This window comes from Rousettus aegyptiacus, unplaced genomic scaffold (genome assembly GCF_014176215.1).
Source record: "Rousettus aegyptiacus isolate mRouAeg1 unplaced genomic scaffold, mRouAeg1.p scaffold_m13_p_1, whole genome shotgun sequence".
In the NCBI taxonomy this organism is placed as follows: Eukaryota; Metazoa; Chordata; class Mammalia; order Chiroptera; family Pteropodidae; genus Rousettus; species Rousettus aegyptiacus.
Genome location: NW_023416284.1, coordinates 168,242,220 through 168,259,478, shown reverse-complemented (window position 1 = coordinate 168,259,478; position 17,259 = coordinate 168,242,220). Strand labels below are relative to the sequence as shown.

Here is a 17,259-nt window from a genome sequence, read left to right as displayed (position 1 = left end):
TGCTCACTTGGAAGTAGTCCTACTTAAATATACTCTAATGAATGAGCTTTCAGTCTCAGAATTCCATGTGGACATCAGATATTATAACCATGTACGCATATCTCCATATGAATGGTGTCTTAACATTTTGTGATTTTGTGATCTCTTTTAACAAAAGAACTTTTCTACTGGTGGAAGTTTATGGTCCAAACTAGATGATCTGATCCAATCGCTTTGGTATATAAAATGAGTAAAGTTAAAAATTAAAACGGGGGATGGGTAGGGAGAAGAAGCTGTGCAAATGAACAAAAAACCTCAACCCCTAGTCAGTTAAAGATATTTATAGCAATGCTGTTAGGATGTAAATTTCTTTGGAAAGGACAGCATATAACCTTAATACATACATAGTCACCTCAAATTTCCAGAAGTACAAGTTGTATATAGATCAATTCTATGAACACCTGAAGGTGTGAATTTTCAAGACCTGTAACTGGGGTCTTTTTCTTGGTCTAATCTTGAAGACTGTGTACTTCCTTGGCAGTGCAAACCATGGGAACTGTCCTCGGCTTCTAGCTCCAGTTTAGCAGTGATTTAGTGAGATGTCTGTGACAATCATTGTAGACAGATCTTTATCTTATTTTTTCTTCCCTCTCTGTATGCATTGACAAAACAATGTTATCAAATAGTTTTACTTGGGATGGTCACAAGAACTTGGGAACGAACACTGCACTTCAGCCTAAATGTCAGAATTCAGTAACTTTCCCCACTGCAATTAATGGCTACTCATTCCTTCCGGGTATTCAGGTTAAAACCCGAGTCAACCGTTACCCTTATGTTCATACCTCAGATCTAGTTTATCAGAAATACAGTGGCTCTCCTTTAAAATAAATAGCCATAAACCAATATTTTACCTCCACTGCTACCCTTGATCTAAGCCATCAGAATAGCTCACCTTAATTATTGTAATATTTTACTTTCCCAGCTTCCACACAGTAATTGCTATGATCTTTTTAAAAGTTGTCACATAAAGTACTCTTCTGTTCAAAACTTTCAGTAGCACTCCATCTTGCTTAGAGTAAAAGTTAAGTTTTTTACAAAATTATATGCTCAACTTTCCAGTAACTTCACAAGCCTTCCTTACTTATACCCTCTAACCTGTACCTCCCTCTGCCAGAAATATCTTCCTCTTTCCTTCTCTGCTCAAGTCACCTCAGTGAGGCATAACCTATTTAAAAGCACATGTCTACACACACCTAAGTACATCCTATCCCATATTCTTGTTTTCTCCTAGAGGTTCCTGACAAGTTCCCAGTTGATGCTGATACTGGGGGTCCAGGGACCACACTTTGAGAACCACTGCTTCAGGGGAATCTCTTCTTCCAGACTCTCAACCTTTCTAATTTGGGAAGGGCTAAACCACTCAAACTTTAGGGACCACCAGACTATGGAAGGAGTTTCTTAAACTTCTGATTGCTTGGCCCCACCTTTAGAGTTTCTAATTGGATGGGAATGGGGAAAGACCCTGAGATTTGCATTTCTAACAATTACCCTTTGAAAACCACTAGTTGAATACATGACATTTTTTAAGTTTGTCTCTTTCCTCCCATTGTAATATAAACTGAGGCAGGTTTCCCTCCCCTTGTTTTCTGCTATTTATTCATGCAAAGGACAGTATCAAGCACAAAGTAGCTACTCAATGACTACACGTTGAATGACTAAATGACACTATCCTAGTGTCAGGTGGGAAAAATTTCTTTGTCATCAGATTTTATATGAAGAAACACAAAGTAAAAAAAAAAAAAAATTATAGTTTCATCTCCTCATGCAAGAAAGCATTTTAAGGCAATGGGCCACAGAGAAAACTGGAATTTACTGATATACAGGAAATAAATTATTAATAATTTACAATATTAGTATAACCTTAACGATAAGCGCTTATGGAATGGTACTACATGCTGAGTATAGTGTAGGACCTCATTCAGGTCTCATTAACTTGGAGGTGGCTAGTGGTGTGTCGCTTCCATTTTCGTTAAGGACTCTCATACCATCGCCCACTTATCAGTGGACTCCAGGGTTGCCACATTACCTGCTTCCCTCCATGTGTGCTCTTCCAATTGGGAGCAATAAAAATAGGGTATAAAATAAGACATGACAGTTTTCTTTCTAGTGTGCAGGCATATTAAGATTTAGATTAAAATTTTTACTTCTTACAACACTGAATGCTAACCACTTTTTTATGACAATAAAATTCTAGAGAACTATATCAGAGCACTAGATTTCTAGATGTAAATGTTGAACCCTAAAGATGCTGTTAAGAATTTAGTTCTGAAGATATGGAAACATTTTTCAGGAGTCAGATTATTTGGGGCTTGTTTTTGCAATAATTTAGAACAGTTTATTTTGTTTGACTATTTACCATTTTAAACCTTATACAACAGCATTATACTTATGCAAAGAAAAATAGAAAGACACAACTGGTTATGAGTTAATAATTTATTTTCTTTTAGAGAGACTTAGATCAGGGGTTCAGCAAACTTTTTCTTAAGGGGCCAAATAGTAAATACTTCAGACTTGCAGGCCATGTAATTCTACAGTTGTGGAAGTTGTGAAAGCAACCAAGGATAAAACATAAATGAATGGGTATGGTTTTGATTCAACAAAAATTAATTTATACAAGTGGCCAGTCCATGGATATTGGTTTGCTGACCCATATATTAAAGAACTTCAATCTTAGTGGAATATATGAAATGGACCAGATAAATTTCAGGTAAACTTGTCAAATTTCTCTCTTTTTTAAAAAAACTGTTTGTATTTTACTCTAGAAACATCATATTCCTATAACTAAAAATAATGACTTAAAAAATGAAAAATTCTAGCATGCAAGTCAAAACAGACATTTGGTTCCATAATAAGAAAAACTAATTAAAAGAATCCTTGTATTTATTTTTTACACAGCACAAACGTAGGTGACACAGTTAGTCCAAAATTCCCCACAAAACTTATAAATTTAACAACCGAGAATCTAATTTCTTCTAATCTTGTGCATCATTCATAGCTCTGCACCCTAGAGAATCCATTCCATAGCAGCAGAGGTGAATCTTAACTTAAAGCACCAAGTTTCCAGGCATTACTACAATTGTTTTTTTTTCATTCTCTAATACATGCAGTCAATCTGCCTAAGAAGCAAGTACCAATTTACCTTACGCTTCAATGGATAACGGAAAGTAGCTGGGAAACCAACATTATTCTTAAGTCTAAAAGGGATTCTACCTCTTTACCTTATACCTCCTTCCATGAAAATTTTAACTTTAATGTAGTTATATTTAACATGAATACAAATTGAATTGTGAACATAATCTCTTTCAGATTCATCTAACAATTTAGGACATTCATATTTGTTTTATAAATTCTGAGGAAAACAAACAAAAAAAAACAACCATGATTTCTAATCTGGAATATTCCGGCAATCTTTATTAAAAGTTAAATTTAGAATTTTATAGCAAAGTAATTTATGTCCAAACTACAGATTTAAAAAATTCCTTAATTCATGTAAATTAAGATACAAAGCTTATTCTCAATACATTTTATAGTACTGTATTTTCATTTTCTGAAGCAGGGTTCAATGGGCATTTCTAGGATCTTGCTAACATCAGCCCTATCTAGCCAGAGATTATTGGATCCACTAAATGGACAATGAAAACTGGCTGAGGCTGCTGATAAATGCTTCAACAAGAATCTGATACACGGACACAGATTTCAGTGTTATGTTCAATGGAACCAAAGTCTTCTTTAAACTGTGCTCCTGACAGGCTGAAGATAGAGTAATGGACTGTTAGTTCTTAAAGCCAAAAATGCATGGATCTGTTGCACAAAGGCTTCATTCTCTGCCTGTAGTCAGTAACTTGAGGGCCTTCTGTAGATTCTGCACAGCAGTGCTGACATCTTCATATTGCAAAGCGCTGCCAGCATATTTGCAGTATTTCTGAGCTCTAGCAAAGTCCTCTGGTGTTAGACGGATGTCCCCTAGAAGAAAAATAATTAAGATATCTATAAAAATGTAAAAAGTATTCTGTTTAAGTTAGGTAAATGCTTACATTCAAGATTATACAAAATATTTAAGGTTATATAACTACATGGAGGATTTTTTTAAAAAAAATCCCTGTTGTATTTTAATAAATTTTCTCATGCTATTATTTTTATTACTAATAATAAAACATGGCTAAGCCAAAACATAACTTATATGAGTAAGATTTTTCTTTCGGAAGTAATAACCTAGAAATCTTTTTATTTTGGCAAATTATTTACAAAAAATTATATTCTGAGTAAAACAAGGGCAGTCACTTTGGTGTTTATGCTAGAATCACTCTGCTTCTCTTTTCATGGAACAATACACACAGGCTAAACCATTCAACCCTCATTTGAACTAAAAATATAATCCTTGATTAAAAAAAAAGGGAGAAAAACTTTATGTAAAGATATTACATAAGTTGTTTAACTTTTTTTAAGCATGAAAAGGTTCACACTTCTGTGCCATCCATATAAAAAACTAATGTTTAACAGAGATTTTTATATCATTAAACTCCATAATTAAATATGTCAACAACTTTTACAAATTATTTCTTCAAAATTTATGCTCAGCAACTTTTCCAGTTACACATATGATTAATATGTGTAGAGCCCAAGTAAATAATTTGAGTAAATAAACCACACTAAGAACATTTCATTCAAACTAAGATTTAAATATACTTGAATATATAATTCTAAAGATGAAATTAAAAATTGACTTTGTATCATCTTTTGAAATAAACACCATTTTCTTTAGATATTTTATGAGGATTCTAGGAGAACTGATGAGAAGGCTTGGGGCACAGGCTATAACAAATCGAGGATAATATATCTCGATTCTGTTTATGTGCCTGTACTTAGAAACAGGATGGCTCTGTTTAGCTATTTTTAATTGCTAAAGATATACAGCATAAAATAAAAACTTTAACATTTCCTCGGTAAGGACTTTAAAGTAGGTAGCAATTGCAGGTATTCTGATATTAAATTCTAATCCAAATTATTTCCTAATTTTCCCAAGAGTACTAAAACAATGTATCCTAAAGTTTCTAGCCCAGTGCCAGTGACCAGTAAGTGCTCGATAACTTTAGTGAATAATTATAAAAAAGCTGTCTGTCCTTTAAATTATTTCCCATATTTTAAAATGAATAAAGTTCATACAGAATTAAATATTAATTAAATTTCAGATTTTGAGATAATACACTTATATATCCACATGTGGTAACTAGCCCAGTGTGTTACATATATAGTAAGTCTTCAAATATTTCTTAGTGTTATTAAAGATTACATTAATAATTGGTTTTTCTTGTTGTGAATCATAGATGACACAGTGTTTTAGTGAGTTGGCAATTATTACCCATGAACCTAAAAAACAATTATCCTGCAATTCTGTTGACAATTCAGTCAGGCATCCTTCACTTTGTATTCTTTCTTGAAAATACCTACCAGATTCTTTAATGGTTTTTCAAAATATATTAAGGGGCTCTAGTCACCTAGTGAGTCACTAAAGATTGAGTTTACCTCATCACTGCTCATTTTGAGCTTTAATATTCTCTCCTCCTATCTCAGGGCAATCTTTAAAAATATAAGGCATCCATCCAGAATTTACCGGACTTGCTTGGAAGAAAGCCCTAATGCTCAGGACTAATCTTATTTTTACAGCATTAGCTTTAGTAATACTGTTTTGCTGACATATCATTTATTAATCAGATAAAATGTGTAAAATGGTGAGAACTCAGTTACTATTTTAGGTTTACAAACTAAACTTATCCACCAATGATAAAACTATTTTAAAAAATACTGACTTTTTTTTTCATGAAATAAAGATTACAGTATTTATAAAACATGAATGAAAATATTTTAACAAAATATAATTACAGATATGTAATACATAACAGACATGTATGACAAATTCTGTAACTCAGAAAAACCTAGATAATAACCAAGTTATAATTTAGATACAAAACCTAATTTAAAGACTTATATAGAGATGTTAATTTATTTTCAACAATTAGAAATATAAAGAACTTAAGCCATGCCAAATAGTTACTTTTGCTATTTTGTAACTGGTTAGTCTTTCCTTCTTTTAAAAATTATAATGTGTAAGTCATTAAAACATGTTACAATTTTAAATGAAATAAAAATAAAATGTCTCCTAATTATGATTCTTTTAAATTAGCATTTAAAAACTAAATAGAGAAAGTGGAAAAGACATAAGAAAGGAAAATACATTTCAGGAAGCAAATAAAAGTTCAATTTCAGCATATCTGATTTTATATTCAAAATAGCAAATATTCCTCAAGGCACCAAAATAAAAGTTGTTTTCTCTATTATTAAAATTTACTAGAACCCACAATCAGAATGAGAGAGAGGGAGGATACTGTGGACTTAACAGGTGTATAAAGGATTAGAGAGGTTGTCTATTGTCTAATAATATATCTCTTTCTGAAATCTGTGATTCTAAGTTCCAGATGGCTTCAGACAAGACCATTTTTATTACAAAGATGCCCCTCCCTTCACAGAGCAGGACAAGAACAGGGACAGAAGACAGCTAGAGCTATCAGTCAAGTTCTCCATTAGAGCTTTGTAAAGAGAGCCTCAGTCAGCACTGGACCAAAGATAGCATTATGTGATGTAAAGAGAAATCCCCACATGCTCAGCTGACATTAACATCCATTCCCAAGGCTGACTTATCAAGTTTCCAAGGAGGAACACTTAATATAAATACTTCTAAAATGAGTCTTTAGAGATTCTTTCCTATTTAACTAGGTAGTTTGAGAAATGCATGTCAAGAACCTTGGGTAATTTGGCTCTAGTGTACTCTCTCATCCTCTGACTTAATGGAACGTACTGGAAGGATCTCAAGGCACCATCTGGTCTGCAGTAAATCTTAGTGATAAATGCAAGCATGGTACTAAAAACCCTTATACCCAGGCACTTGTCAAGATATGTCACTTAATAATGGCGACGACAGAGGTCATAATTAGAGGTAACATTTTATTAGGTCAGGTGCTATGCTAAATGTTTTTTAAATACTCCATTTAATTCTCAAAAAACTTTCTCAGTAAGTTGTTACTCATACTCAAATACTGTATAGAGGTACACAAGGTAAAAAAAGGAAATACTGTGTTTCAAAAGCTACCTTTCCAATTCCACTTTCCTTTCTAGAGACAGTCATAAATTCACTACAAAAATATTTAAAATATTTTAATACGAATACACACATGTAAGGCAATGAGTACTAAGCACTAAGGAGAAAAATGCAATGGAAAGCGGGTGTCAGAAGTACTAGTGGCAGTAGTGACGGTGGTTATGAAACAACTATTTATTTTCGTGGATTCTCTAGACTTTTCCTATGCATTTACACACATATGTACACACAGGAGGATGTAAAAATATACAATGTATAAGTCACTGTACATTATACAGTTTTGTTTTACATGTATTTTTGTCAGGTCATACAATATGTGCTCTGTAACTCGTTTTACTTTATATGTCTAGATCTTTTCACATGAGCTATCACATTTTTTAATTAAAATTTTTTTTATCAGAAATTATTGGGGTGACATTAATAAAATCAAATAAGTTTCCAGTGTACAATTCAACAGTATGTCATACACAAATGCGTTGTGTGTTCACCACCCAAAGTTAGATTTTCTTCTGTCACCAAATACTTGACCCCTTTTACCCCCTCTACCTCCCTGCTCCCCGCTTCCCTCTGGCAACCACCAATTCACTATCCAACATTCTTTTTCAATATGTGCACAGTATTCCTTGGTACAGATGGATCGTAATTAATTTAACTGCCTTCCAATTAATAAGCACTTAAGATTGTTTTCTACTATTACTACAAATGATGCTGATATAAATATCCCTGTAAATATATTTTATGCCCACGTCTAAGTATTTCTTTAAGACAGATTTCATTAAGTAGAATAGCTGAGTCAAAGAAAATTGTATTTGCAATTCTGATACTGACATAATGCTACCGAGAAAAGCTTTACCAATTTACAGTCCCAACAGCATGCAAGTCATTCCAGGTTTAACAATGTCACTTACAAGTCTTTTAAAATATTTTTGCACCTACTGACATAAAACTAAATGTTTTTTAACTCTCGGTTTCCCTGATTATTATTAAGGATAGGTATATTTTCATATTTTCATTGCACATTTGCATTATATGTTTCTATTCTCTGCCTATTTTTTTTTTCCCCCTACTGAGTTTTACTTATTTATTTGACAAAGCTCTTTATGTGTGCTCTGGACAAGAAATGCTTTATTAAGTATCAATTTCATCCTGGTTTATTACTTGCGTTTTAACAACGTAATGGGAGGGAGAGAGTCTTGTGCTGTATGCAATTTATTTTCATTAGTCAAAGGTGTTAAGACACAACCAAATGAGACATAAGAATTCTGAGACAGTATATCTAATATATATATGTATTTTTTCCTTATAATCATTTTAACATCACCTCGAATATATATCCTACCCTTTCCACAACGATCCAAATGTCGCCTTTATCATTAATACAATTCTCATCCTGTGTCGCCTATTCTGTTTCACTGATCTGTCTATTCCTTTTCAGATATTTCTGCATCAGACTTTAGGAAGAGCTTTTACAAGTGAGTGGAGCATCTGAAAACCAAGTTTAATAGAGGAATCCTGTATTCACTAGGCAGGAAGGTTATCTACTAACAATTATTTTCCATTCTGTTCTTGTGTCATTTGCTAGTTTATTATAGGTTCCTATTTATTCTTCCTACCTGAGCACTGTGTTGGCCTATAAAACATACACATAATTTTAAACAAGATATTTCAAGATTCAAGGTTATTGCATCTATTGAATTTAAGTTTCATAATTCATCCACTTTTGATAAAACCAGGAAAAGTAGAACAAAAATTAATGGGACTCCTACATTTAAATATAAGTAAAAAATATACATTTAAATGTATAGTCACCAACACAGTCCTTGTTGCCAGAAGACACCATTATCTTAACAACATAGAGTGTGTTGTGCTCAGACAAGCACATGCTTCCAACCTCTCCCCTAACTTTTATTAAATTCTGAGCCAACTATAGATAATTCCTTTTGCTGTCAGATGAGTAAGCCAACTGAATACAGAATTTAAGGAACACAAAGCAATTCATGCTATGCTCATAAAGATACCAGGACTGACAGGGAGATCCCATCCCCATTCCAACAACGCGCTCTCCTTATTCCATGGCTGAAAGGCAGGTAGCTTTATGGCCAGTTCCCATTCACAAAGGGAGAATCGAAAATCAGTGGGAAACAGAACTGCAGACATGGTAACAGGGGAAACCCAACAACACAACAGAAAATAATAAAGCAAGGTTTTCATTCTAAATAAAAAGGACTAACTCTCATCAGACATATGAAGACTATGCTGAATGAGAAAAATGAAAATAAACACAACAAACCAGGGGGGAAAAAAACAGAGAAGTCAGAAAAGTAGGATAGATTAAAATCAACAAACCAATCACCTAGCCTATGAACCAATCAAAATAATTATCCTCAGAGATTTTTATTTTCAATTATAATCAGTTCTCTTAGATAATCTAATAACTCAGTGCAGATGAGAAATATGATCCCAACACATAGTAATACTGAACTACATTAATCTATGTTCCATAACGGCTTTGGCTACATGTTTGTGCCATTATGTATCTTCAGAAATATAAGAAAAAAGAAACTGCAAAAAAAGAGGAATGCCTTATGATTTAGGTATTTTTGATAATATGAAACTATCTTAGTTCACTGGAGAATCTAGTGAACACAGGCATTCAAAGAAATGTGTTTCAAATTACCTAAACACTCCTAAGGTAAAATGACAAAACAACACCCCAAAACAAGAAATATACTGTATCTCACAAAATAATCAGCTGACTTACCCTGGGAAATTGTACTGAAAAGTGCAGGATCAATGGCTGGAATAGTCTGTGGAGTAGGTTGGATAGTGTTACCTGTTACACCTGCAAATCAGAAAACCACAAATGGGTAAAAGTGAAAAACCTCTTAGTTACAAGGTAGGAAAGCATTTAAAGGATCATGGAGGAATTTCATTACTTCGTTTCCTTACTTTCTTGAAAGCTTAATGAATTCTAATTTGATATACTTATTTGGTTTTGAATGCTGGTACAGAAAACATGCAGGAAAATAATTTTGAGTGTTTACATACATATATTGGCTACACTTTTCCCATTAGGTATTTTATTTGTCACGTCTAATGCTTTAACTTGCTTCTTGATTAAAGCTTACCAAATATCTTTACAAGTAACAGACTCCCTTCCTACCTTTTAATTTCTTAGCCAATTAAATAATTTGGGGGATGAGGTATGATATAATTATGATTTAGTTAAACTTACAGATGAAGTCCTATTTCATCACTGCATGAAATTACAAGTTATATATTCCAAATTTTCCAGTTTACATGTTTTTAAAATGACATTTTTAAATATCCAATAAGCAATTGGTTTTGACGTCCTGTGAGAACTTGTCATGACTGTCATATTCAGTAGATAACTAGCATCTTGATTAGTGCTAGAAAGATCTTCAAACTACCTAGTCAAGTGCTTTGAAACAGCTATACCCAAGACATAGGCAGAGGACTGTATATATTCTTCATGTCTTAAAAAAAAAAGTTAAGTCTACAACTCTCCCACAGATCAATCTAGATATCAATGCCATTCATGTTTCTGCCTAAATTAAAATCCTCCAAACAAATTCCTTTGTCTATAGAGAAGGCATACATACACACCTTTTGGTCAGCATCATGCATTAATTTAAAAATATTTATTTGCATATCTCCATATGATTTAAATTTTTTAAATTTCAATTATAGTCGACTTCAATAGTGGTTAGGCATTTATCTGACTAATGAAGTGATACTCCCCAATGAGTCTAGTACCCACCTGATAGCATACATAGTTATTACAATTTTATTGACTATATTCCCTAAACTAGACATTACATCCCATGACAATATCATAACTATCAGTTTGTTCTTCTTAATCCCTTCACCTTTTTCACCCGGCCTTCTAGCCCCTTCCCATCTAGCAACCATCAGTTTCCATATTATTAAGTAGGCAATATTAATTAACAAAAGCAAAACAATTTACAAGGAGAAAATTTACGCAATAAAGTTTATTTGAGCAATATTAAAAAATAGTATTGGTTCTGTGTTAATTTTTAAGCAGATGTTACATAGCTTATTAGATAGGATTAATATACATTCAAGAATTAAATGTTACAAGATTTCTAATTAAGTACTAAATTGTTCTACTCTCAAATGGTGTGGAGGAAAAAGGAGAAATGAGTATTGGTTAGAAAAATGGAGAAGACTAAAAAGTATAATTAAAGAGAAATCTGAAAAGTAGTACCATTTGGAAATGCAAACAAAAAGTGAGAAAGACATGCTCTCTATGAGGAACACTATAAGCAAAGATAAAAAAAATAGGACGATTGGGTTGACTAAAACTTCAGTATAATCATAGAAAACATCATTGATAGAAATAATTAGGCGAGAGTATAGACAACTTTGAAAGCTGTAGAACTCAAATGCAGCTAGAAGAACAATAAAACGGCCACGTTTTCAACCTATACGTGAGGTAAGCTGCATTTTAATTAACAGGCTAGCATTAATTATAAAATCATCTTACCATTTAATCTACTTAGACTAATTTTTACTGAGATCTTCGTCCTATTTACCAACTATAAAATGTGTACATTTCACAAGAAAGAAAACACAGCATGCCGCATTGCCTACATCTGATATTACAGTGGGTAAAGCACAGGAGGCAAACACTTGGCCTGTTTTAAACAATCTCCATTCCTGCTCTCCTTGCACCCCCTTTGCTTTTTCGTGGAAGAACTAAATACTGTATATTAGTACATACTATTCTTTCCAGCTATCTTCAGGATTTCCTTTTGATAAAAGTACATCCTGAACTTTTATATGAGAGAAAGTAAATCATTCTTAAAGTGAGTAAGAGGGGAAACATCTGCTATATTTATAAACTAAAAAATCTTTTTTTCATTTTCTATTAGGTGACTATAAACTGATTTTTTAAAAATTCTTTTAAACATAACAGAAAAAAATTCTGCCCGCTAAGAAAAGATTCCAATAGCTCAAACCAATCTTAGGGGGAAATTATATCAAAAAAGTAGGTTTTGATATGATAGAATTTTAGCTCCTTGGAGGAAGGGACATGAAAGTGCCAAAATCATAAAATCAGAAAGACTTGGGTTGAAATTCTAGTTCTGTCACTTACCAGGTATGTTTGTATTTTAATTTTCTTGAGATAATTGCTTAATTTCTTTACTGTCTATAAATTAGGGACAGCTATACCTAAGATAGTTTCTGTAAAAATAAATTTGTAAAATAGTTATTATTTAAATGCTAAGTCTATAAGGATGTAAAGTAACAAGATAGGCCCTTATTAAAAAAGTTCACAGGTTTTTAGTTTTATGCCATCACTCTGAGAAACAAAAGAGAGGGGGGGGGAAAGGCCAGAGGTTACCTGGATCAAAATGAACTGTGCATGACAGAAAATTTCTGAATAGGAGACTACCTCCTAATATCTTTACGTCACAGATATTCTAAGCTGGAGATATTGCCTGTTAGTTTGAACATGTGCAACTATCAATATTTTATCACTTGTGTTGTACAAAAACTAATTTCATGTGGTTCAACCTAATATAGCCATCCTACCAGAAGTAGACTTTCCCTCTCATATACACATATATTATGCCCATATGTAAAATATAAGTGCATATGCCTATACCACGACTCTGCCTTAAGATGCACTATTTAAAACAATACCCCTGAGGCAATCTTTTTGTAAGGTCATATCCTATCCCCACATGTGACATTTCCCTTGACTCACAAAATGATTTTAAGTGTTCATTAACTTGCTATTAAATAGCCTGTCTTTCTTTGGCATAGAAATAGGAAGGAAGAAAGAAAAAAAGGAAAGGAAGCTAATTTGCTGAACACTGATTTTGTGTTACGCATAGAACTAGTCAGTTTTCATTTTTTTCCCCTTCGATAATTGAAATAACAAATGAGATGTTATGATTAATTTCATTTTAAAAAGAGGAAAAACCCTCTAAGTTGAAAGAAGCTGAGTAACTGTTGAGTTTCTGGTTTAACAAATGTACTTTATTCTTACTTCACTCTTCTATGTGGATGCTTGTGTTTGAGGCTCTTGATTAGTGATTAAATTTACTACTATGATTCAAACAGTATTCATCTAAGGCAAAAACACTTGAGTAGCTGGTTTCACTGATACTGTTCTATATGGAAATACTGAATATTTCGAAAAGATAATAAAATATTTAAAACACTGCTCTATAACATTTTACTTACAAAAGTAATTCAAATTGGTTTGCCAATTAACGTCATCATGCAGACCATAAAACAATAAAGTCAGGTTAAAATATACAGAATGATGACACAAAAGAGATCAGTGTTAAAATTATTACTTTCTCATTAATATTCTTAAAGACAAAAATATTAGCAATATTTGTAGGTAATAGAGAGTTGAACGTTTTACAGTAGTAAGACACTAATAATTATTGCCCAAATGGTCAAAATAGAAAACTTTTAAATATTATTCAATTCACATTAAGCAATCTAAATAGTTGAGGCTGACAACTGAAAGTTAAGTAATGGTGGGTTACATAATAGAAACAGTAACTATCAGGACTCAAAAGATAACTCTCATTTTATCGATTAAATAGTATGAAAGGTTTGTATGGTATATTACCACAGATTACCCTCCTGCTGAAATAAAAGTAAAATTTTAAAAACAATTTGTAAAAAAATATAAGTTAAAGATTTAAATTACAGTTTAAAATGCTCTTCTATTTGGAAGTAAAAATGATGCTATATCGACAACAGAAATGTATGGAAGAGTATCTCTTTGCAACTTTTAAAAATATCTTTATCTATTGACATCGACTTATTGGGGACTAGTTTTATCAGATATTTTCTCTATAAAAACATACACGAACAGTTCTGAATTACTCCAAGATAGTAGACATCACTTCCTTGTTTTTAGTTTCGAGTTTGCAATCTTAAAAAAAGAAAATAACCCAAAACCCCTCCTTTCACTAGTCTGTGATTCCAGTGCTACCGAGATTCTGTGCTCAAAGCCTGCTCCCCTCCATCAACAAAACCCATGCTGAGGGCAGAGTAGGGTCCTAAGGAAATGAGGCAGGGAAAACTGAACCTTGCTGTTACGGTGGGATGCTGACTGACACATCCTATGGTAAATGTCCCCTTACCTCGGTGCTATTCTTTGAACAACAGTGAACTGGAAGGACCAAGAGGGAAAGAAAAAGAAAAGCACGGAAGCTATTTTTATTAATAAAAGGTTAATAGTAATCGAAATGTGTAAATTTCTGTCATTTCTCACAAAACTAAATTACAACTAATATTAAAACTTTAACGAAGAGGATGTAATGTTTTTTGTGGGTTCAAATAGAATTTATAGATCTTATGCTTTATGGTCATCCTTGAGGCACAAATATGAAAAGAACTGCAGTTTCTATTTATGAAACAAGAGTTCCAACCTTGTTGAGGTTTAATTTCCTACCTGTGCTGTGAGGCACCTCTGCTGGCGTGTTAGCTGGAGCGTGCGCGCCGGGCGGAATCTGTATTCCAGTACAGCTGCTCGATGGCATGCTGCTGGGGTCGTAAGTCGAAGATGATGGCTGAGGTGGCTGAGTGGGCAGAGAGGTTGCGCCGACATCTTCATTTTCTTCGACATCTATTATAAAATATATATGCAATGCTAAATGAGGTATTTTGAAATAAAAATGCTGAATATTCTTGTTTTGCTACATAAGTACAAATACAATTCTACTTAATGCAGCTGATGAGCAGGCTTTATCCAATAGTTTTTTTTTTTTAAGCACTTAGTTATGTCTGACATTATTACCACTTCTTTTAATACTTCTCAAATCTATAGCTTTATATATAGTATATTTTTCCTAAAAATAAATTTCCTTTAAACCTACTCTTTAAAATTATGAAAATCTGAGGACATTTTTGGCAAAACATATCACATTTATGCTATCCAATAAGAACTCTATTTTCTGACAGCTGCTTTTTACTCGATAGCTGGTTCGATGATTATCTGCATTTGTTGTCCAAATTATTAAGCTAGTCATCAAAAACAACGGAATAAAACGTTCAACAATCTATGTAGAAAGGAGTAAAAAAGGCTTTTGAAATGCAGACTTTTAAAATATACTATGTATCATTAGCTGAATTTGAAAACTACTTTGAGAAAATAAAATTTTGACAGTCTAATTAAAATCACAGTCAGTCACTTTTGAGAATCTTAGTAATTTAAATAAAATAAATGTAAGCTAGAGCTATGGATTTCTGAAACAGATTTGTTTCATATATATATATACACACACACACACACACATATATATATAAAATCTACCTACTAATATGAGACATACATTTTAATAAGTAACACTGTAGATGTATTAATACCTTATAGACACTAAGAAATTTTTTTCCTATATTAGAAAACCCTAATACTTAATACATTCTGGGAAAGAAAAAAAAAAGCACTGTTTAAAGGCACTGGAGAGTAACCAAAACTGGCAGAAACTAGAGTGAAGATGGCCGTTAGAAGAGGAAATCTCACCAGGTAAGATTAGCTTTCATGTTGCTTTTCACCTGAGGGCACTCAATAGTACGTGCAAAATAAAGTGTTGCAGAAAAGTGAGCCTTACAATGTATGCATGAACCCCAACTAAATACCTGTATGGCCCTGAACCATACACTCACACTCAGGGAAGAGTCTAGGGGGCCCTGGAGAAAGCCACAGCCTTAAAAATGCAAGAAAGAGGGTAGTGTTAGAGTTCAGGCAAGATAACTGATAAAGGCTGTAGAGGAAGATAATAAAGGAGGTACAAGATTGCTTATTTATCAACAATAAAATTAATAGACGCGGGGGTGGGGGTAGTCGTGGAGGAATAAAATATGACCAGTGAGAAGAAAAAGAGTCTATAGGAAAAGACTCCAAATGACCCAGATAGTGAAACTGACACAAAAATAACAACCAGGTACTATGTTTCCAGGCCGCAGAGAAAAATGTAGTCATAATAAATGAATGAAGAAAAATTCACTAAAGAAAACTGTAAGAGGAAAAAGAAACATATGTGACTAACAAAAAACAAATGGCAAAAATATTAGGCTTAAATCTAGCTATAGCAATAATTAAATGTAAGTGAACTAAAACACTACTTTGAAGGTTGATTCTGATCGAAAAAAAAAAAAAAAGGAAAGAAACACTTATAGGCTTTAAGACTCAGATATGTTTAAAAGGATGAAAACAAAACTATGTAAATACCAAACAAACAAAAGCTGAAGTGTTAATTTCAACAGATAAAATAGAATTCATGTCAAGGAATATTAACAGATACAATGGGATGTTTCATAATGATAATGGTTAGGCAATTAAGAAAACATAAATAACTATAAAGGTATATGAAATAAAATTTCAAATAAAACAAAAACAGAACTAGTAAAAAGTGTATTAAAGACTACATATTTTACAAGACTATATACATACATACACAGACACATGACATAGCTCTGAAGAAATTCAGATGGAGAGACCATTAGATAGACAGGATTCAGATAGATAATGGAAGATGAGTAGGAGGGGGGAATATTTTTAACTAAAGAAAGAGTGAAAAATACTTTCTGTCTCTTAACTTCTATGGTTGTAATAAAGGGTTTAAATGGCTGCTACGGATCGAACTATGTTCCCCAAAATTCACTGATGAAGCCTTCATGCACAATGTGAAGGTATCTGGAGATCGGTTCTTTAGAAGGTAACTACAGTTAAATGATGTCATAAAGGTAGAGCCCTAGTCTGACAGGACAGTGGAAAGGTCTCTCTTTCTCTGTCTCTCTCCACCATGTAAGAAACACAGAGAGAAGGTGACTGTCTAAAAGCCAGGAGGCAGGCTCTCACCAGCAACTGAACTCTGCCGAACCTTGATCTTGGCCTTTCCAGGTTCAAGAACTGTGAGGAAATGTTTGCTGTTTAAGCCACCCAGTTGATTGATGGTATTTTGTTTTGGCAGCCTGAGCCAACTAAGACAATAGGAAATAAAACTGGTAAAGGAGACTGGTGCCAGATGGTGGTGAGTCTTGCTTGGTAG

General features: G+C 33.1%; 1 protein-coding gene across 1 annotated transcript in view; it reads right to left on the bottom strand.

The window, feature by feature from the left end:
- Positions 1-2,895: 2,895 nt before the first annotated feature.
- Positions 2,896-17,259, bottom strand: part of VTA1 (vesicle trafficking 1) — a 54,535-nt gene continuing 40,171 nt past the window's right edge. Inside the window, exons 6-8 of the mRNA XM_036222201.1 lie at positions 14,661-14,834; positions 9,954-10,034; positions 2,896-4,002 (exon numbers count right to left, since the gene is read on the bottom strand). Of these exons, the coding sequence (XP_036078094.1) occupies positions 3,857-4,002; positions 9,954-10,034; positions 14,661-14,834 (401 nt within the window). The 3' untranslated portion in view covers positions 2,896-3,856. The remainder of the gene's footprint in view (positions 4,003-9,953; positions 10,035-14,660; positions 14,835-17,259) is intronic.